The sequence below is a fragment of the Hyla sarda genome, chromosome 5 (assembly GCF_029499605.1).
Source record: "Hyla sarda isolate aHylSar1 chromosome 5, aHylSar1.hap1, whole genome shotgun sequence".
Classification (NCBI taxonomy): Eukaryota; Metazoa; Chordata; class Amphibia; order Anura; family Hylidae; genus Hyla; species Hyla sarda.
Window position 1 is genome coordinate 16,775,687 of NC_079193.1, and position 22,517 is coordinate 16,798,203.

A 22,517-nucleotide genomic window follows, 5' to 3' on the forward strand; every position below is an offset into this window, starting at 1 on the left:
TCTATCTCATATCTATCTATCTCATATCTATCTATCTATCTCATATCTATCTATCTATCTATCTATCTATCTATCTATCTATCTCATATCTATCTATCTCATATCTATCTATCTCATATCTATCTATCTCATATCTATCTATCTATCTCATATCTATCTATCCCATATCTATCTATCTATCTATCCCATATCTATCTCAGATCTATCTATTTCATATCTATCTATCTCATATCTATCTATCTCATATATATATCTATCTCATATCTATCTATCTCATATTTATCTATCTCATATATATATCTATCTCATATCTATCTATCTATCTCATATCTATCTATCTCATATCTATCTATCTCATATCTATCTATCTCATATCTATCTATCTCATATATATATCTATCTCATATCTATCTATCTATCTCATATCTATCTATCTATCTATCTCATATCTATCTATCTCATATCTATCTATCTTTCTATCTATCTATTAGTGTTGCTCATGAATATTCGCAATGCAAATTTTATTCGTGAATATCGCATATTCGCGAATTCGCTAATATTCGCGAATATAGCACTATATATTCGTAATTACGAATATTAGTTTTTTTTTTGTTTTTGTTTTTTCACAGTACACATCACAGTGATCATCCCTCTCTGCTTCCAGCTTGTGTGGTGTAAAGAAGGCTCTAATACTACTGTGTGAGAATGGAGTGCGAATTTTTGCATATGCGAATTTTCGATTATGCTAATTTTTGTATATGATAATTTTCGCATATGTAAATTTTCGCATACGCGAAAATAATACGAGAATATTATGAATATGCAAATTTAGCGAATATATGACGAATATTCGTCCATATATTTGCGAATATTCGCGAATTCGAATATGGCCTATGCCGCTCAACACTACTATCTATCTATCTATCTCATATCTATCTATCTCATATGTATCTATCTCATATCTATCTCATATCTATCCTCTATCTATCTCATATCTATCATCTATCTATATCTATATATCTATCTATCATCTAGCTCATATCTATCTCTTATCTATCTATCTATCTATCTATCTCTCTCATATCTATCTATTTATCTATCTATCTATCTCATATCTATCTATCTATTTATCTCATATCTATTTGTCTCTCTATCTTTCTATCATCTATCTATCTATCTTTCTAGCAAAGCAAAACAGCAGCACTCCGACTTAGATGAAAGCGTGCCACTGGCATCTGATGAATAAAGCCTGACACGCTTTCATCTAAGTCGGAGTGCTGCTGTTTTGCTTTGCTACCTGTTTGTGGGGGCTCTTCACCTGGGCCCGACCAGCTTGCACCCGCGGACACCCCGGGAGTGCGGTCCTTTTTGTTGAACTTATCTATCTTTCTATCTGTCTATCATCTTGGCCTTCTTGTATTTTGGGTATATTTTATGTTCATTCTTTATAGCATTGATGATGTTTTTGTATTTTGGGTATATTGTATGTTTTTTTCTCTATAGTAATGATTGTATTCTTGTATTTTGGGTACATTTATAATAATAATGACCTTGTATTCCGGGTACATTTTATCTTGTGTACATTTATAATAATGATGACCTTCTTGTATTTCGGGTACATTTAATCTTGTGTACATTTATAATAATCATGGCCTCCTTGTATCTTGTGTACATTTATAATAATGATGGCCTCCTTCTATTTTGGGTACATTTTATGTTTCTCTCCTATAATAATGATGGCCTCCTTCTATTTTGGTTATATTTAATCTTGTGTACATTTATAATAATCATGGCCTCCTTGTATCTTGTGTACATTTATAATAATCATGACCTTCTTGTATTTTGGTTACATTTCATCTTGTGTACATTTATAATAATGATGGCCTTCTTGTATTTTGGGTACATTTTATGTTTGTTCTCTATAATAATGATGGCCTCCTTGTATTTTGGGTACATTTTATGTTTCTCTCCTATAATAATCATGGCCTCCTTGTATTTTGGGTACATTTTATGTTTCTTCTCTATAATAATGATGGCCTCCTTGTATTTTGGGTACATTTTATGTTTCTCTCCTATAATAATCATGGCCTCCTTGTATTTTGGGTACATTTTATGTTTCTTCTCTATAATAATGATGGCCTCCTTGTATTTTGGGTACATTTTATGTTTCTCTCCTATAATAATCATGGCCTCCTTGTATACTCAGGCGTGGCTCCTGTGAAGAAGCAGACCCGTCACCGTGTCATTATTCAGTACCCGTCCTATGGAGGCCGTGACTGTCCTGACACATTACATGAAGAGAACGAGTGTGAGCCACCCACCGCCTGTCACACTTACAGGTGAGATAACCCCGCGTTGCGCACAGATTTTCGGAGCCCGGCTGCAGCTCTTTCCACTCATTAAATCTGATTTTGTCACCTTGGGAAGATGATTTCCAGGTTGTCCATGTCTGGACTGTCAGGCCCTGTCATTACCACTCAGCGTCTGCTCAGGCCCAGAGAACATTGATTGAGTCTTTATTACATTTCTGTCCCAGGATTCTGCTGAGTAAATATTTTATTTTCTTTATTTAATATATAGATTTTCTCTGCCTGGTGAGTGTCACAGGGTTCAGTGTTCTGCTGTATTTTATAGGATTTCTCTGTAGTCAGGTTGAGTCTTTTATTGGATAGAACTTCTAATGAGGAAGATAAAGGGCTGATGGGAAATGTTTTCTGGCAACTGTATCCGGAAAGTTCTGATGATTATATCATGAGATAGAATTATTGTTACGCCGAGCGCTCCGGGTCCCCGCTCCTCTCCGGAGCGCTCACAGCGTTCTCCTATTCGCAGCGCCCCGGTCAGACCTGCTGACCGGGTGCGCTGCGATAATGTTCCCAGCCGGGATGCGATTCCCGATGCGGGACGCGCCCGCTCGCGATGCGCATCCCGACTCGCTTACCAGACCCGTTCCCCGTCTGTGCTGTCCCGGCGCGCGTGGCCCCGCTCCTTAGGGCCGGTGCGCCACTGATTGGCGCATGAGGTTTTAATCAGTACCTTCACCTGTGCACTTCCCTACTTATACCTCACTTCCCCTGCACTTCCTTGCCGGATCTTGTTGCCATTGTGCCAGTGAAAGCGTTTCCTTGTGTGTTCCTAGCCTGTGTTCCAGACCTCCTGCCGTTGCCCCTGACTACGATCCTTGCTGCCTGCCCTGACCTTCTGCTACGTCCGACCTTGCTCTTGTCTACTCCCTTGTACCGCGCTTATCTCAGCAGTCAGAGAGGTTGAGCCGTTGCCGGTGGATACGACCTGGTTGCTACCGCCGCTGCAAGACCATCCCGCTTTGCGGCGAGCTCTGGTGAATACCAGTAGCAACTTAGAACCAGTCCACCGACACGGTCCACGCCAATCCCTCTCTGGCACAGAGGATCCACCTCCAGCCTGCCGAATCGTGACAATTATCTACTGTTTTTAACTGTGTCATCCATATGTTAGTGCCCAAATAAGGGTCCATACACATGTGACTGGCTGTACAGTAATATCATTCTACAGTAGTGTCAGTCCCTGTAGTGTACAGTAGTGCCAGTCCCTGTAGTGTACAGTAGTGCCAGTCACAATACCAGTTCTTGTAGTGTACAATAGTGCCAGTCTTACTACTACCTCCACAATAGTGCCAGTCCCTGTATTGTACAGTAGTGCCAATCCTAATACTACCTCTACTGTAGTTCCAGTCCCTGTAGTGTACAGTAGTGCCAATCCTAATACTACCTCTACAGTTGTGCTAGTCCCAATAGTATACAGTAGTACCAGTCACAATACCAGTTCTTATAGTGTACAATAGTGCCAGTCCTAATACCACCTTCACAGTAGTGCCAGCCCCTGTAGTATGCAGTAGTACCAGTCCCAATACCACCACTACAATAGTGCCAGTCCTAATAACACCTCTACAGTAGTGCTAGTCCCTCTAGTATATGATAGTGCCAGTCCTAATAACACCTCTACAGTAGTGCTAGTCCCTCTAGTATATGATAGTGCCAGTCCTAATAACACCTCTACAGTAGTGCTAGTCCCTCTAGTTTATGATAGTGCCAGTCCTAATAACACCTCTACAGTAGTGGTAGTCCCTCTAGTATATGATAGTGCCAGTCTCTGTAGTATAAAATAGTGCCAATTATAATCCTTCCTCTACAGTTGTGCGAGTTCCAGTAGTTTACAGTAGTACTAGTCCCCATACCACCTCTAAAGTAGTTCCATATCTAATAGTGTACAGTAGTAGCAGTCCCAATACCACCTCTACAGTAGTGCCAGTCTCAGTGATATGCAGTAGTACCCATTCCATTGCTACCTCTACCATAGTGCTAGTACCAGTAGTGTACAGTAGTGCCAGCCCAATACTAACTCATCTTAATGATATCTCTACAATAGTACTAGTCCCAGAAAAGTACAGTAGTGCTAGACCGCATACTATCTCTACAGTAGTGCCAGTCCCTGTAGTGTACAGTAGTCTGAGGCTTAAAGGGGTATTCCGGTGGAAAACTTTTTTTTTTTTTTTTTTTTAATCAACTGGTGCCAGAAGGTTAAACAGACTTGTAAATTAGAGAATAAAAAAAGATCACTAGCGCTGGATGGGTCTGGTTTGATGTGTGATTGTACTGCTGCTTTACTATAAATGTGCTCCCCTATGGATGCACACTGTGTAGAAAGTAATATACTGAAAAATAATTGATTAGTAAGCGCTGTATTATACACACAAGTTACAAACTGACCTGTAGATAGTACGGTTGATCCAGACGAAGGAAGCCGAGACTTCCGAAACGTACGTCGAGAGCCTTGTGGACTGCTGAGGATACCATAGTGATGTCACTCACAACACACTCAGTCGGAACCTTAATCTGATCGTAGCGTGCGTGCAAGTTGGTAGAGTGCAATAGTGCCTGACCTAATACCTACACTAAAGGTGTACTCCGGACAAGGCAAAGATGGATATTTGGTGAGGTGGTAACCATGGCTCTTCCCTATTCCAGTAGCAGAAGCCAGTATAATAAATAAATGAATATGTTTTATTCTCTATAAAAATGCGGGACAATGCTTTTTAAAGGGCGTGACCCCTCTTCATCAGGTCACCTGACCTAATACTCCCTCTACAATACTGCCATTCCCTGTAATGTACAGTAGTGCCAGACCTAATATGACATCTACAGTAGTGCCAGGCCTAATATGACCTCTACAGTAGTGCCAGACCTAATATGACATCTACAGTAGTACCAGACCTAATATGACCTCTACAGTAGTGCCAGACCTAATATGACCTCTACAGTAGTGACAGACCTAATATGACCTCTACAGTAGTGACAGACCTAATATGACATCTACAGTAGTGACAGACCTAATATGACCTCTACAGTAGTGACAGACCTAATATGACCTCTACAGTAGTGCCAGACCTAATATGACCTCTACAGTAGTGCCAGACCTAATATGACCTCTACAGTAGTGCCAGACCTAATATGACCTCTACAGTAGTGCCAGACCTAATATGACATCTACAGTAGTACCAGACCTAATATGACCTCTACAGTAGTGCCAGACCTAATATGACCTCTACAGTAGTGCCAGACCTAATACGACCTCTACAGTAGTGCCTGACCTAATATGACCTCTACAGTAGTGACAGACCTAATATGACATCTATAGTAGTGCCTTTCCTTATAGAGTACTGTAGGGCCAGACCTAATACCACCTCTACAATAGTGCTCGTCCGTGTAGTGTACAGTAGTTACAGCCCTAAAACTACCCCTACAATACTGCCAGTCCCTGTAGTGTAAAGTAGTGCCAGTACTAATACTACCTCAGTTTTAGTAGTGCCAGTCCTCATTCTGCCTCTATTTCAGTCCCATTAGTGTACAGTAGTAGTAATATAGGTATAGTAGACCTCTAATAGTAGTGCCATCACCACATTGTCAGCCATAGTAATGCATACATCACTGCTGCAGTATGTGTCCCATGCTTCTTGTATAAAACTGTAGTTTCCAACAGTCACGTTCATGCATTCTGAATAGAGAAGAGGGGTAAGCCTCCACCAGACTCATCTGCCATTGGTTTATCTCCACGAGAACAAAGGGAACAGTTAGGCAAAATACAGATGCCCAATTCTTTCCCCCAACATCGGCCAGTTGGGAAGGAGGACACTTAATCACATTAGAGCGTTAGCTGCTCCTGCCCAAATTGATGGGTCCGACCAATTCATGTTTATGTGTATGGCCAGTGTTAGTCCTCAAGGCCACCAACAGTCCGGGATTGGAATTTTTCCCTGTTCTATTCCAATGGAGTAACTGAAAAATCCCGAAATGTTGGTGGACCAGATTGACCTGGCAGATGACCAGTTCAGTGAATGAGAGTCCTGCTCCTTTAGAGGTCACTAATGTTTATTGGGTGCACCCAGTCCTCCCGTCTATGGGTGCTGACAGTCCCATTAGTTTTCTGATCTGAGGGAACATGAGATGGCAAGGTTGGATTTTTTCCTATTTATTTTCATTGTCACCCCCTTTCTCTCTCCTCCCCCACCCATACGCCACAGTCGGCAGCAATTATGGTATGTCTACAGCCGGCTTTACACTGAATAAACGTGCAGGAGAGCAGCACAAAGGAGCATTTAATCTGCAGATTTGCACTTTTGCGCCTCATAAACCGCCCCGGCTGTGTCACATCAGTCACAGTCAAGAACATCAAAGGAGTCAGCAACAGCCGAGAAGTCATTACTGAGTTGTAGTTTTGGGCACATTAGCCGAGATTCCTGCAAAAAAAAAAAAAGAAAAATAGTTGAAGGATAAACCATAGGCGGCTTTCTGGCTGGAAATTCTTCATTACCTTGGAAGACGGGAAGGTTTTCTTACAAGGTGGATAGAAAATATAGAGAGACAATGGATGACAGACACAACAAAACACATCTCCGGGCTCTGCGGCTGCCGTAATTGGAGCGCCCGTCTCCCTCCTTCTGCCATCTTGCCTGGGCTCGGGAAGGAGCTGACTCTTAAGTGGCAGAGGGGCTTTTTTTCAGTCTTCAGTAAGGGGCATCTTTTGCTTTTTATTGGATTTTTTATTGGCGTATGTGGAGGCTAGGGATCTGGAGAACAGTCAGACGGTTAATAAACTTGCAGAAATCCATGTGCATGCTACCAAATCAACCCAATTAAAGGGTGGATAGGGGATAAGATGTATAAACCTGGAATACCCCTTTAAAGAAGCACTCTGGGAATTTTTGTTGTTGTTTATATAGTGCAGCATAGGCAATTGTTAGAAAATTATGTAAAGGTTCTTGCATATGCCTTGTGCTTACCTATTTTAGCTGATATGGCAGGCATAAATTTTTAGCCATACTCATGAATCAGAGACATAAATTCCTAATGCAAAGCTGCAGAGATTGGCCAAGAGTTTTAAAGATCCCTCTGCCAGACCAATGCCATGGTAAAGTATGATTTAACTGTTCCGCTGTTTTACTCTCAGGTTGCAGAAATTGTTGGTATCAAGACATCCCTAAACTCTATTTTATATATCCTGGAACATACATTAGATACATACATATATACACACATACATACGTTGAGTTTTATATAAATAGATGATATAAACCCATTCAGGATGCAGGGCATATGGGTATGCCCTTGCATCCAGGTAGTTACCACTGTTTGAAGTGTACTCACGAGCTGAGCATGCTTCAAACCCGATGGGTCTGTTGTTGCTATCAGCAGGACCCAGGGTTAATGCTGGACATCACCGATTTGGCCAATGTCCGGCATTAACCCTTTAGACGTTGATTGCAGCATCTCAAATGGTAAAAAAATGATCCCAGCAGCTAAGCGGACCAAATTGGGACCATCGCTGTAAAATCACAGTGTCTCGATCAGCCAAGAGGACGGCGGGAGGGCCCTTACCTGCCTCCTCGCCATCCAGTCGGTGGTGTGATGCTCCCAGCCAGCCTCTGCAGGCTGAAGCAGCAGAGCACCGATAACACTGATCAATGCTATGCTATGGAGCAATATTGATCAGTGTATGCATTCTAAAGATTGCATGGTATAGCCCCCTATGAGGACTAAAAAAAAGTTAATGAGTGTGAATAAGCCCCTCCCCTAAAAGGTTTGAATCACCCCCCCCCCCCATTACCCATTTGTTAAATAAAATAATGTAACAAAAAATAAACATAATCATATGTGGTATCGCCTTGTGCATAAATATCCGAACTATTAAAATATAAGATTACTTAAACTTTTTGGTCACTTCATATACCATGAATAAAAAGCGATCACAAGACCCATCAAAACAAAAATGGTACTGATAAAAACTACAGATCACTGCACAAAAAATTAGCCCTATATAGCCCCGTAAGCGAAAAAATAAAAAAGTTATAGGGGTCAGAAGATGACAATTTAAAATATACTAATTTTGGTGCATGTAGTACGGTAGTAAAATAAAATAAAACCTACGGTATATAAATTGGGTATCCTTGTAACCGTATGGACCTACAGAATAAAGATATGGTGTCATTTTTACTGAAAAGTGCACTGCGTAGAAACGGAAGCCCCAAATGTTACATAATGGCTTTTTTTTTAACTTTATTTTACCCCTCAAATACGTTTTTTGTTTCGCCGCAGATTATGTTATAAAGTAAGTGATGTCATTACAAAGTATGATTGGTGACGCAAAAAACAAGCCCTTGTGGATGTTTAAAAGGGGAGGAGGAAAACACGAAAGTGCAAAAACCAAAATTGGCCTGGTCCTTAAAGGAGTACTCCCACCCTAGGAACCGGAACAGCTGGAGGGTCTGAGTCGCGACTCCGGGAACGGAAGTCCGTGACGTCAGGACTCCGCCCCCGTGTGACGTCACACCCGTCCCCTCAATGCACGTCTATGGGAGGGGGCGTGACGGCCGTCATGCCCCCTCCCATAGACTTGCATTGAGGGGACGGGCGTGACGTCACACGGGGGCGGAGTCCTGACATTACGGACTTCCGTTCCCAGAGTCGCGACTAAGACCCTCCAGTGGTTCCGGTGAGAACACAGCTGGGTGCCGCAAGCAATAATGCGGGGGTCCCCAGCAGCGGGACCCCCACGATCAGACATCTTATCCCCTATCCTTTGGATAGGGGATAAGATGTCTATGGTGGGAGTGCCCCTTTAAGGCCAAAATGGGCTGAGTCCTTAAGGGGTTAAGGTATTGCGTTGTGTTGATAAATCTTATAAAATAACAAAACATTTCAGAAACTTCTATCAGGCAAAAAGCTGACATTCTTCCCAGCCCTTTGTCTAGCTTACAATCAGAGCCCTGGGGCGCCCCACAACCTCTCCTAATATGACGTTCCATCATCTCGCAGTCTTGTTCAATACGAGACGTTAGAAAAATCCACAATCAGATCATTCCGTCTGATGTCCCCAATGGCTTAAACTAGTGGTATAAAGCCGTCCGAAATTCCCCGACACCTCTGGGAAATCAAAACATCTGCTTTAAAAACGATGCCAGCAAATCAGAGCCAGATCGGGGCCATTATGAAATCCTTAGTTCTTCTCCTTGACGGCCTCGGCGGCAGAAAAAACCCTAATTTTCTATGCCTGGGTTCCCCTGGTCCATGTGTTTAATCCAGATGGCTTGAGCTGGTTATAGAGCGAGGGTATTTCATTAAGAGAGCCCCCGCTGCTCCTGCCAAGTAAATGAAGAAGCACATGTGTAAATGCTACAGAGTAAATTATCATGGCTGGAGAGATTGAAGGCGTCTGACAGTCGTGATTTACAGTCTCTGTCTCTTACAAATGTCTCGCCCATAGGTGGAAAACTCATAAATGGAGAAGATGCCAGCTGGTTCCTTGGTACGTCAGACAAGACAGCCCCGGAGCCTACGAGACGTGCGGACCTGGACTTCAAGCAAGAGGTGAATTCTTATCATTGTTGTTGTTTACTTTGATATTTTTAAAATTGGTTTATGGGATTTAGTATATAGCTATAGGCTTCAGATGGCCCAGAGGGACCATCTTAAGGGGTTGTCTCATTACAGACAACCTTTTTAGGCTTGGAGTCAATGGCCACCTTGGTTATATGATGGTCCTGGTGAACTAACAATAAGAAAATGTTTACCATAGTAGAGCTTCTTGACTAACAATTGTTCTAGCAATGAGGAGCTAAACAGACACATTCTGCAGAAATATAGTTAATTTATACATGTAAGTTTATGGATCAGATTCAGAAAGGACTGTCCCTCTTGGAGAGCTTTAACTTAAAGGGGTTCTTCAGCCCTAAGACATCTTATACCCTATCCAAAGGATGAGGGATCAGATGCCTGATCGCGGGGGTCCCGCCGCTGGGGACCCCCGCAATCTTTCATGCAGCACCCCACTATCATTAGCCTCCAGAGCAAACCTTGCTTCGGGTCTGTTGAATCATGATCACGTGGTCGGAGTATCGTGATGTCACGGTTCTGCCCCCGTGTGACATCACGCTCCACCTCCTCAATGCAAGCTTATGGGAGGGGGCGTGACAGCCACCGTGCCCCCTCCCATAAGCTTGCATTCAGGGGGCGGAACGATACTCCGTCCCCAGTGATCGCGATTCATCAGACCCCGAGTTATGTTCGCTCCAGAGGCTGATGATAGTGGGGTGCTGCATGAAAGATTGGGGCGGGACCTTTGCGATCAGGCAGATAAGATGTCTTAGGGCGGGAGTACCCATTTAAATATTGGAGCACAGGTTGCCCTCTCCCCTTGACAATCAGGCTTCCCTCCCTCTAGCTTTGTCCCATCTTTACATTATCTAGTTCAAAGGTTCCCCCCAATGAGGAAGGAGCAATACATGGATGACCCGGGTCCTCATGGGCAGATGTCGTCCTTATTAGGTGCACACGGAAAGAGGAAGTTGAAGGCAGAGGAAATATTCACATGTAGCATATCTAGAAACTTCTAGGTCCATAGGGGCTATTAGAGTGTACTGCTGTTGGGTTGAATGAGGGTTAGCCCATCCGCGGTGTTGTCTATTGGTGGTCTGTTGTATACGTTGGATACAAGTTGGAGATGGGTAGGTGCAGTCCAAAGTTATCTCTATCAAACAGTCCAACATATATCTTGGTCCTTTATGATGGACCAAAAATATCTTAAACTGCTAATTGGTGTTAAGATGACTGAAGAAAACAATAATTGGAGATTTCTCTGCTACTAGAATCACATATGAAAACACAAAATATAAAGTATTACATATTATCTGAAGATTGTCTCAACATCTAAACTCGATGTCTGCAATTAATGTTGAAGGGTTGAATGAGGGTTAAATTGCAGCTATAGCTAATAGGTGGACATTGAGATTACTGGAGCTCAATCTATTTTTCACGTCAGCTCTCATAGCATATGTACCACTTTTGAGAATTAATATATCCTCCCTTCAACCAGCTACACCAATGCACTATTTATTCTAAAGGTTCTCTAGTAAGGAAAAATACATGGCCGTAGGGGTGGATCTTGTTACCTTGTTCCTCAGAGGCGGCTCTCATAGCCTGGTTCCTCAGGAGAAGATCTCATTACCTTGTTCCTCAGGGGTGGATCTCATAGCCTGGTTCCTCAGGAGCAGACCTCATTACTTTGTTCCTCAGGGGTGGATCTCATAGCCTGGTCCTCAGGAGTAGATCTCCTTACCTTGTTCCTCAGGGGTGGATCTCATAGCCTGGTTCCTCAGGAGCTGATCTCATTACTTTGTTTCTCAGGGGCAGATCTCATAGCCTGGTTCCTCAGGAGCAGATCTCTTTACCTTGTTCCTCAGGGGTGGATCTCATAGCCTTGTTCCTCAGGAGCAGATCTCATTACCTTGTTCCTCAGGGGCAGATCTCATAGCCTGGTTCCTCAAGAGCAGATCTCATTACCTTGTTCCTCAGGGGCAGATCTCATAGCCTGGTTCCTCAAGAGCAGATCTCATTACCTTGTTTCTCAGGGGCAGATCTCATTACCTTGTTTCTCAGTGGCAGATCTCATAGCCAGGTTTCTTGGGGGCAGATTTCATAGCTTAGTTCCTCAGAGTGGATCTCATAGCTTGGTTGCTCAGGGGCAGATTTTAAAGCCTGGTTCCTCGGGGGCAAAACTTTTCATGGCTCTACTTTATTAAATGCCCTAATAGATGTATATAGCAAGAGAACATTGAAGGTTCTGTCTTCAATATCTTTGGTACTGCATTATGTTCGGATTTGGGATGTAGATGAGCAATCAAATCATTGTATTAACCCCTAAAGTTAGTATATTGTGCATTCTAGACAGATACAATGGCTTTACAATTACTGTATTTAAAACTAAGCCTTTGTTCACAATGGCACCATTTTATTGCCCAGTATTCTATGCACTGGCATCCTCCCTGTACCACTTCCCCTGAAGTGCAGGTAATTTTTGGCTTGTTGCTATGTAGAGAAGCTGGGAAACCTGCTACAATTATATCTGGTAGGAAATATCTTGTAGCTGAGTATAATTATGGGAAGTAATTGCTTTACTAAAATTCCATTAAAATCTACAAGCCGTTGTGTAATACAGATTACAGCTCACAATTAAATTCTCTCATCTCCTTAATCAGGAACGGTTTATAAAAACCTGCAGCGCCTCCGCACATCATCACCCGTCCTCCGGAAACCAATGGTGCAATTCTTGTAAATGTTTATGGATAACCTTATGAGAGCGATGAAATGTATACTCTACATGTAGCTGTAACATTTTGTGTAGTGATCTTGATTATTTATCCTTGGTCTTTGCTTTTTAGGATAGGGATACAGTATTGTTACAACAGTGATGCAAGATGGGAGATCAGCAAGACACAAATGGGGACAAACACTGTTAAGCGAAGAACCCATAGTAAAATAAAAGAAGTGGGGACTGTATTGTATATCGTTAGGACATGTAAAGGGATTATCTCCGATCCACAGTCTAGATTAGTGGTCTTCAATAATGATGAGCGGCATAGGCCATATTCGAATTTGCGATATCTTGCAAATATATGGCCGAATATTCTTCCTATGTTCGCGAATTACGCATATTCGTTCACTTTTTTCAATGCGAAATTCGTAAGGAAATTCATATAGTGCGCATGCGCGATTATATCTTTCAACTAACTATCTGTGGGCAACTTTCCCATTGGTTGCTAGGGATATTGCTAATCTCTTACAGCTGTATTTGCAACCTTCTCATTGGCCCACAATCTAAAAGAAGAGAGGGATCAGTGTCCTCTGGAAGTGCCGATATTCGTGAATATTCGCATATACGAAATATTCATGCTCCACACCGACTCACACAGTAAATAATATTGGAGCCTTCTTTGGACCACAAACTGAAAGCAGGGAGGGATTTTTTAGACAGTACACATCATTGTGATGTGTACTGCCAAAAAAAAATAAAAAATTAATATTCGTAATTACGTATATATCGCTATATTCTAAATATTTGTGAAATTGCGAAGTGCCGATATTTTAGAATTTGCTATTTGAATATTCATGCTCAACACTAGTCCTCAACTCAGTCCCCGAGGACCACTAACAATTTGGGATTTTTCACTTTCTCCTTTGTAATAGAACAGGGTGAGTCCTTGGGGACTGGGTTGTGGACCTCTGATCTAAAGGCTCCTAATTTATAGCACTCGTCCATTTCCTAGTCTCATCTCATCAAAAAAGCTTGTGGTACTTTGGAAATGTGGAGCTGGTCATGGTGGGCCTGGGTCAAGATACATTTTAGCTGGTCTGGCTCCATAGTTTATAATATTAGGAGCCTTAGACTGAGCATTATGAGAGTATTAGGAGGCCAAGGAGTAAGATTGCTATAGGACGCAGGGATTTCTAGTCTGTAATAGTTTACATTTTGCTTTTATTAAATATGTTGTTTTTTAATTTTATCTATTCTTTTAGCCATCACTTGTCGAAGGCAGGATGGAGTACAATCAGACATTATGGAATGCCTCAAGCATGCTGGTCCTCTGCCTCCATTAACCCAGCTGTGCCAGATACCATGCCAGGATGACTGCCAGTTTACCAACTGGTCCAAATTTTCACCTTGTAATGGAGACTGTGGAGCCATCAGGACACGGAAGCGATCTCTTCTCGGTATGGCTTTACCAGTTTTATGATGTCACGGAATTTCACCAATAATAATTTAGATGAGCAGCCTAATGTCAGGTGCAAGATGCTATACATGGAGGCACTGGCTGTATTTTGGGGCATGGTGTCATCTGACATTTTGAGCACTAGACTTTGGATTCTTTTGCAGCAACAGGATAAGATCCATGTGATGTGATGGAAATGTTCACTGTGTGGCAATTCAACCTCAAGTGTGAATGTCTGCTGTGTGCCTAGCCCCTAATGCTTGGTAGCTTTGTCCCCCATGTTAGTTTAGTTGCCTCAATCTTTGGTGGAGGGCTATCTTGATGAAAATGAACCAAATGTCACCTGCCAGCCGATCCATTCTTAATATCAGATATAGTAGCTCCGTGTATGCATAAGGAGCAATGGTATATTATGGAGACAGTTTTGTGCCAGAATTCCAAAGAACAGGGCTGGTAATTGAACAAGGGTTTATATACCATGGTTTCAGACTATGAGACAGCTATGGGGCCCTTGGAGAGAATGGGCCCTGGCCTTACTTGGTCCCATCCCTATGGTACTAACTGGTGACAAACTCTGTGGAGATAAAAAGAGTGCGGAGGGCAAAATTCTCTTCTATTCACATGATAACAAAACCCTGACACCCCAATGGGGCCCATGGTAGCCATAGGGCCCTTTCTTTTCTAAGTATGCCACTGCACTTGGCACTGACTAAACATATAGGAGGCGGCATTACCCTCAAGACCCCAGAGCAGCTTTATACAGTATAATAGGTATACTGCCTGTATCCAAAACTTTGGACTGCAATCACACTTGCCAACATTTCAATTGGAAAACTTGGCACAGTTAACGGGAGCGCCCATGAACCTTCCCCAAAACTTAAATTTTTTAGGCTGGATTAGTTTGGATGCCTTAACCCTGCCCCTTATCCTTTCTGATTCATTGGATTGTCCCATCAAAATCTTGTATGTGCATGTGTTACAATTTTTCATCACTTTTGGAACCAGCATATTCTCAGCATGTACAGAAGACCCATAATTTTATTTCATACCATGTTGGTGCAAGAACAGTGCATTGTGTGTATGATCAAGGCCGACATCAACACCAGGTAAACCAGGATCCATAGCAGTCTGGCCTCTGGATAATGCTTTAGGCTGTCAAGCGAAGGGTGAGATAGCCAGGGGGCCTACCCAACCCATCTGGCCCAGCCCTGCCCATAGCAACCACTTGCAGTTACACGGCAAGGGGCAAGTACTTCTTTGTTCTTATGATAACATCAGGTGAAGACCTTCCTCTAACATAAACGTCTTATCTACAGGAAAAAGTAAGAAGAAAGACAAATGTAAAAATTCCCAGCTGTACCCACTGATTGAGACGCAGTTCTGCCCGTGTGATAAGTACAATGCTCAACCTGTGGGGAACTGGTCGGACTGTATTCTGCCCGAAGGGAAAGTGGAGGTTCTTCTTGGAATGAAAGTTCAAGGAGACATCAAGGAGTGTGGCCAAGGATATCGCTACCAAGCCATGGCGTGCTACGACCAGAACAACCGGCTGGTGGAAACCTCAAGGTGTAACAGTCACGGTGAGTATTTTACTCTCTCATTGTCACCAATGTATTTTGAGCACTTTGCCCATTTTATTATTTTTTGGACGTGTTACTTAGACATGTCAAAGAATAACATCAAGGGATTCAGGAGCTTGGGCCATTAGAGGATCGACACTAGGCAGATACAAGCGAATTGATTGTTTGGACAATTCATTGATTTGTTAATAACAGACGATGTGTGAATTGATTTTCTACTAAGTCGATTCGGTTCTAAGAAATGAATCAATGACATGTGATAGTGATTTCCTTTAGGTGTCCAAAATGTTGATGAATTCACAAATGGACGAAACTTTGACCAAAAACCTCTATGCGAGAAAGTTATCACAGAGACTGCAGGACATGGAGTGATTCATGCCTGGTTCTTGGATTGGGCTGAGCACATGGTTTAAAGGGGTACTCCGCTGCTCAGCGTTTGGAACAAACTGTTCCGAATGCTGGAGCCGGCGACGGGAGCTCGAGATGTCATAGCCACGCCCCCTCATGACATCACGCCCTGTCCCCTCAATGTAAATCTATGGGAGGGACGTGACAGCCGTCACGCCTCTCCCATAGACTTGTATTTAGGGGGCGTGATGAAATAAGGGGGCGGGGCTATGATGTCTCAAGCTCCCGGCTCCAGCGTTCAGAACAGTTTGTTCCAAACGGTGAGCAGCGGAGTACCCCTTTAAAGGTTGGTCTTGGTTAGAAATCATCTTCTCCTTTGAATTTTTGGAAAGCCTGGGGTTTGACCTATAGGGTGATTTCACACACTGGCCCCGATTTAATAAAACTGTAAATGCACTTTGGACACTTTAGGAATGCACCTGATAAATCACATTATTAGACTTTCTGATCCTAGCTTAGACCAACTCTTAGTTGGCTTAAACTGTGCCAGCATTTGGGCCATTTTTGGCATACCATGTAGCATCATAACCCACCGCCCCTTATACTGTGTTCACGCGCTTTATTCAGGCACACCAGAAAAGTTACTAAAAAGTGTCTAAAACTCATAGTTTAATGGTAAAAAGTAGTTTCCCATACAAAAAACCCCAACTGCCCAGAAAAGCCACTTATGACTTGATAGCTACAGTCCTAGCAGACTTCAGAGTATCATACCTGACTTTACCAGACAACCGGGCACTATAAATGCAAAACTACTCTCTCAAGACTAGACAAATGAATGGCCGATCTATAAGATTGGGATTCAGTTTTATTTTAGATGTGTTCCATAAAAAAAGCATGTAATACAAATTAATACATATTACATAAAAATAAATATATAAAATGTAAAAATAACTTACATTTTTTAAATTATATTATTTATATGTTTATTTATTTTTCTATCTAAATAAAGAAAATATAAACATATAACACAAATCAAAAAGTATAAGTTAATATATAATTACAAATCATAATATTTATACAAAATAATGCTGATTGTCTAATTACAATAAATATTAAATAAATACTAATAAATATATAAATTACTGATATTAGTTAAATATATATATATATATATATGTATATATACAAAAATATGTTCTAAATACACATAATAATAAATGAATATCATATCATGATAATACATATAATAATAATACTGCATATATATATATAATACTAAATAAAGTAATAAGTGTAATAAAAATACTTATTATTTTATTATTATCAGTATAATTATTATTATTAATAATTATTATTATTATTATTTGGTATTATTATTATTATTAATATTATTATTAGAATTTCTATTTCTTTTTTTTAACCTACACTTATTTATTATCCCTTCATTCTTTGCCCTAACAATGTTGCCAATTTTATCTCTAATTTTATTCCCTGACTACTGAATAAAACAGATAAAGCCGACATCTACAGTTACGGCCCTAATACTGCATTTCATATTTTGTTTTCATGGTTGGTTATTAAATAAAGCTCCGTATGCAAAAAAAAGCCAAAGAGGCCGAGACTGGGTGGAAACCGCATAATCCAGTTACAGAAAATTAATTTAGTCTAATGATTTATACCGCTGATTAAGCTGAAGTGAGCGGCACCGCCGGTGCCCCACATAGGCAGATCCAGCCAGATATGGTCCCAATTAATTATGCATGCTCCCAGTATAATTCAATGTGTGAAACAAGTAATAAAATGTTTTATTGGATTACATGGGGAGATAGCCGCCTCTGATTTCCGTTTGATATATTACTTTCTGCTACAAAGATTATAATATTTCTCATCTGTGGAGATACGAATTTAGCAGAGTCTACATCTAGATCTCCTGTGTCATACAGATAAGAAAATGCCTCTTCTTCTTCTTCCGAAGAGTAGAGATATAAATATGTAAAAATATCCAATGGACTCCAATGTTTTTATTTCCTTTGAATGTTCTGAGATAATAAGTGAATTGTTAGCATATTCTATGGAAAAAAAAAGCTTAAATACTTAAAGGGGTTGTCCACTGAGAAGAATCCTTTTTGTTGGAAAGGTTCCCGGATGATAAACTGATCACAGGATGTAATTCGCCCAAAGGACTGACGGGTCCTCCCTAGTTTAGGGCAAGTTCTCTGCTTTATTCTCCCCCTCCTCCTGCTAATAATCTCATAGATTACATCCTACACAGCCAATCACAGGGACTCTATGAGCGTCCAAACTGGTCTGTGAGTCCTGGAGCCTTCAGTACAGGTACAAGGAGTCAGTGCTGGGCGGTATACCGGTTCATACCGAATTCCGAAATTTTTGTGCTGCACAATATGAATTTTTCCCACACTGCAATACCGATTGGCTCCCCCCCCCCCCCTCGGGAATGTTTGAATTATCAACCCCGCGAGCGCTGTTCTGCTCCACTACCCCCCCCCCCCCCACCCAAATAATTATCAGCCCAGCGCTGCGCTGTCCCCATCGGGGAACTAATCACATGTTACCCGCAAGCGCTGCCCTCATCGTACTCCTGTTTTTTGTGGGCTGCCGGCGCTGGAACTCTATACTGTACGCTGTATTCCTATGCCCGGGCTGCAGAAGATAAACAAAATAAACTTTAACGCACCTTTCTACTTTCCCCCGTTGGTCCGGGCCTGCTCCTGGGGACGGGAACGTCGGAGAGCCGTCAGCCTATCACCGGCCGCAGCAATGTTCCGCCTCGGCCGGTGATAGGTTGAGCGCACTGTCATGTAAGAAGCCGGCCGGCTCTCCGACGTTACCGTCCCCAGGAAGAGCGTGAGGCCGACGTAGGAATTATCTTTTGCAGCCCGGGCATAGGGATACAGTGTACAGTACAGAATTCCAGTGCCGGCGGCCCGCAACAAACAGCAGGATGAGGAGGGCAGCGCTTGCGGGTGACGTGATTAGTACCCAGATTGGATCAGCGCAGCGCTGGGCTGATAATTAATTGGGGGGGGGGGGGGAGCAGAGCAGCGTCCGCGGGTCACATGATTTGGGGGGGGGGGAGAAGTACAGTTATTTACTGTGGAACCGCCATAAGTTACAAAAATACCATGATACACACATTTGGTCAAATCGCCCAGCACTACAAGGAGTTCTCTGCTCTAGACCACCAGTGAATATGTTGTTATTACTATTATTATTCCTTAGTCCACCGGTTATGATGATAATAAAACCTTCACTGTCCTAGATTACCAGGGATTATATTATTAATAATATTATTATTCATGATAATATTAACCCCTTCACTTCCTAATGGTATCTTTACTGCCCTAGACCACCACAGATGTTATCATTAAAGGGGTACTGCGGCCCCAAGACATCTTATCCCCTATCCAAAAGATAGGGGATAAGATGTCTGATCGCGCGGGTCCCGCCGCTGGGGACCCCCACAATCTAGCATGCAGCACCCACCTGTAAGTACTGCTGGAAGCACTGGAGGCTTTCAGTCTTATGCCTCCCGACCACGGGGATGGAGTATCGTGACATCACGACTCCACCCCAGTGTGTGACGTCACGCCCCACCCCCGTGTGACATCACACCCCGCCCCCTCAATGCAAGTCTATGGGAGGGGGCATGTTGTCACACGGGGGCGGAGTCGTGATGTCACGATACTCCGTCCCCGTGGTCGGGAGGCATAAGACTGAGAGCCTCCAGCGCTTCCGGCAGTACTTACTGGTGGGTGCAGCATGCTGGATTGCGGGGGTCCCCAGCGGCGGGACCCCACATTCAGACATATTATCCCTATCCTTTGGATAGGGGATAAGATGTGTTGGGGCCGGAGTACCTTCATGACTAGAGACCACCATGGATATATTTGGATATATATAGATACTATTATTATTGTTATTATTGTTATTATCCCCCTATTTATTTACCTAAACCACAAAGGATGTTATCAGTAACTCCTGCATCGCCCTAACTCACCAGGAATGTTACCCATTCTCTGCTCTAGCCCTTCAGGACTATTGTTATTGACCTAAACTTTACTTCCCTAAACCACCAGGGATATGATTCTTCTTATTATTGTTATTATTATTATATTTATTGTTGTTATTATTATTATATTTATTGTTGTTATTATTATTATATTTATTGTTGTTATTATTATTATTATCAGCTGCAATCTGGGAGTGAAACTGATACAAAACGCTCAATTTAACTGCAGCGCCACCACAGGGGAAATGAAGTATTACACAGTTCCTACAGAAATCAATGGGCTATTAAAGTGATATATGGATAATGTGGGTCCTCATAAAAAAGAGATACTCAGTATTGAAGCCCCTCTACCTTCTGGCTAAGATGAGGACTACACTGCAACCATTTTAGTGCCTGCTGACTGATTTTAACTATTATGCCAATGCAATATATTAAGTTGTCTGCAATCTTGTGAAGTGCAGCTGTCACTAAATAGTTAAAGGGGTACTCCCGTGGAAAACTTTTTTTTTTTTTTTAATCAACTGGTGCCAGAAAGTTAAACAGATTTATAAATTACATCTATTAAAAAAATCTTAATCCTTCCAGTACTTTTTAAGGGCTGTATACTACAGAGGAAATGCTTTTTTTTTTTTTATTTCTCTTCTGTCACAACCACAGTGCTCTCTGCTGAACTCTGCTGTCCATTTTAGTAACTGTCCAGAGTAGGAGAAAATCCCCATAGCAAACATATGCTGCTCTGGACAGTTCCTAAAATGGACAGCAGAGGTCAGCAGAGAGCACTGTGCTCGTGACAGAAGAGAAATCCAAAAAGAAAAGCATTTCCTCTGTAGTATACAGCCCCTAAAAAGTACTGGAAGGATTAAGATTGATATAGAAGTAATTTACTACAAAAAGTGGCAATGTAGACTTGGCCCAAAAGATGAGGGTCCTGCACAGTGAAGATGGTAATTGAAAATGAAGTGACTACCGCCAGTACTAATATGTGGGGTCAACCAGGTCAGCTCTATATAAATATACAATGTATGTATAGAATGTGTTGATTTAAAGGGGTACTCCGGTGGAAAGTTATTTATTTATTTTTTTAAATCAACAGGTGCCAGAAAGTTAAACAGATTTGTAAATTACTTCTTTATAAAAATCTTAATCCTTACAGTACTTATCAGCTGCTGTATGCTCCACAGGAAGTTGTTTTCTTTTTTAATTTCTTTTCTGTCTAACCACAGTGCTCTCTGCTGACACCTCTGTCCATGTCAGTAACTGTGCTCTGGACAGTTCCTGACACGGACAGAGGTGTCAGCAGAGAGCACTGTGCTCAGACTGGAAATAACTATACAACTTCCTCTGGAGCATGCAGCAGCTAATAAGTACTGGAAGGGTTCAACATTTTTAATAGAAGTAATTTACAAATCTGTTTAACTTTCTGGCACCAGTTGATTTAAAAAATATATATATTTGTTTTTCACCAGAGTACCCCTTTAAATCCAGAGCACCCCACTTAGATTCCCTCATGACATTGTCGTGGTATGATGTCGCCATCTTGTTTCTGATTGATGACATTCTATTATTTCCTTTAATATAACAATTTTTTTTACCCTTTTATCCTTACCAGGATACATAGAGGAAGCCTGTATTATTCCCTGCCCCTCCGACTGTAAGCTCAGCGAATGGTCCAACTGGTCGCGATGCAGCAAATCATGTGGAAGCGGAGTCAAGGTTCGATCCAAATGGCTGCGTGAGAAGCCGTATAATGGAGGAAGGCCCTGCCCAAAACTGGACCATACCAACCAGGTTATTGACTGTTTTAAGATAAATATCTGATCGGCAGAATCTAAACATATTCTACTTCCAGTCTCCATTGTTTCCTGTCTTATACCAGTGGTCTTAAACTGTGGCCCTTCAGATGTTGTAAAACTTCAACTCCCAGCATGCTGGGAGTTGAAGTTTTGCAACAATTGGAGGACCGCAGTTTGAAGACCTCTGCACTAGGGGATAAGATGAAAGCAAAGCCTTGATTTACCTTTTTGAGGAGAGTGTGCATCCTCTGGAGGAGGCAGACAGACCTTTAGTGTTTAGCATGCTGGGAGTTGAAGTTTTGCAACATCTAGAGGGCCACAGTTTGACACCACTGTCTTATCCTAAAATGGAGTTGCATTATGGCCTCTACCATCACGCATTCAATGATTTATTCAGAATTCTGTTGGCTGCCACTTGATCCATAAACTCTGTGCCGGCAAACAAACCCCTTGCAGAATTAGAACCTACGTTGGACAGTGTAATGGTGCATTGTATTATGGGAGATTTCCTTATGTGGTTAAAGGAAAACTGTAGTGAAAGAATAGGGGATAAGTTATAGATTGTTTGGGGGTCCGACTGCTGGGACCCCCTGCGATTTCCTGTACGGGGCCGCGGCGGTCTGCAGGAAGCACCGTGCCGACCAAGCAGGAAGCCGTGGCAGACAGGCCCCCTCTATTTATCTCTA

General features: G+C 42.0%; 1 protein-coding gene across 1 annotated transcript in view; it reads left to right on the forward strand.

Moving 5' to 3' along the window:
* THSD7A (thrombospondin type 1 domain containing 7A) overlaps positions 1-22,517 on the forward strand; it is a 537,615-nt gene that overhangs the window by 458,471 nt on the left and 56,627 nt on the right. The window contains exons 13-17 of the mRNA XM_056518919.1: positions 2,207-2,339; positions 9,799-9,902; positions 13,887-14,081; positions 15,397-15,660; positions 21,648-21,826. Of these exons, the coding sequence (XP_056374894.1) occupies positions 2,207-2,339; positions 9,799-9,902; positions 13,887-14,081; positions 15,397-15,660; positions 21,648-21,826 (875 nt within the window). The remainder of the gene's footprint in view (positions 1-2,206; positions 2,340-9,798; positions 9,903-13,886; positions 14,082-15,396; positions 15,661-21,647; positions 21,827-22,517) is intronic.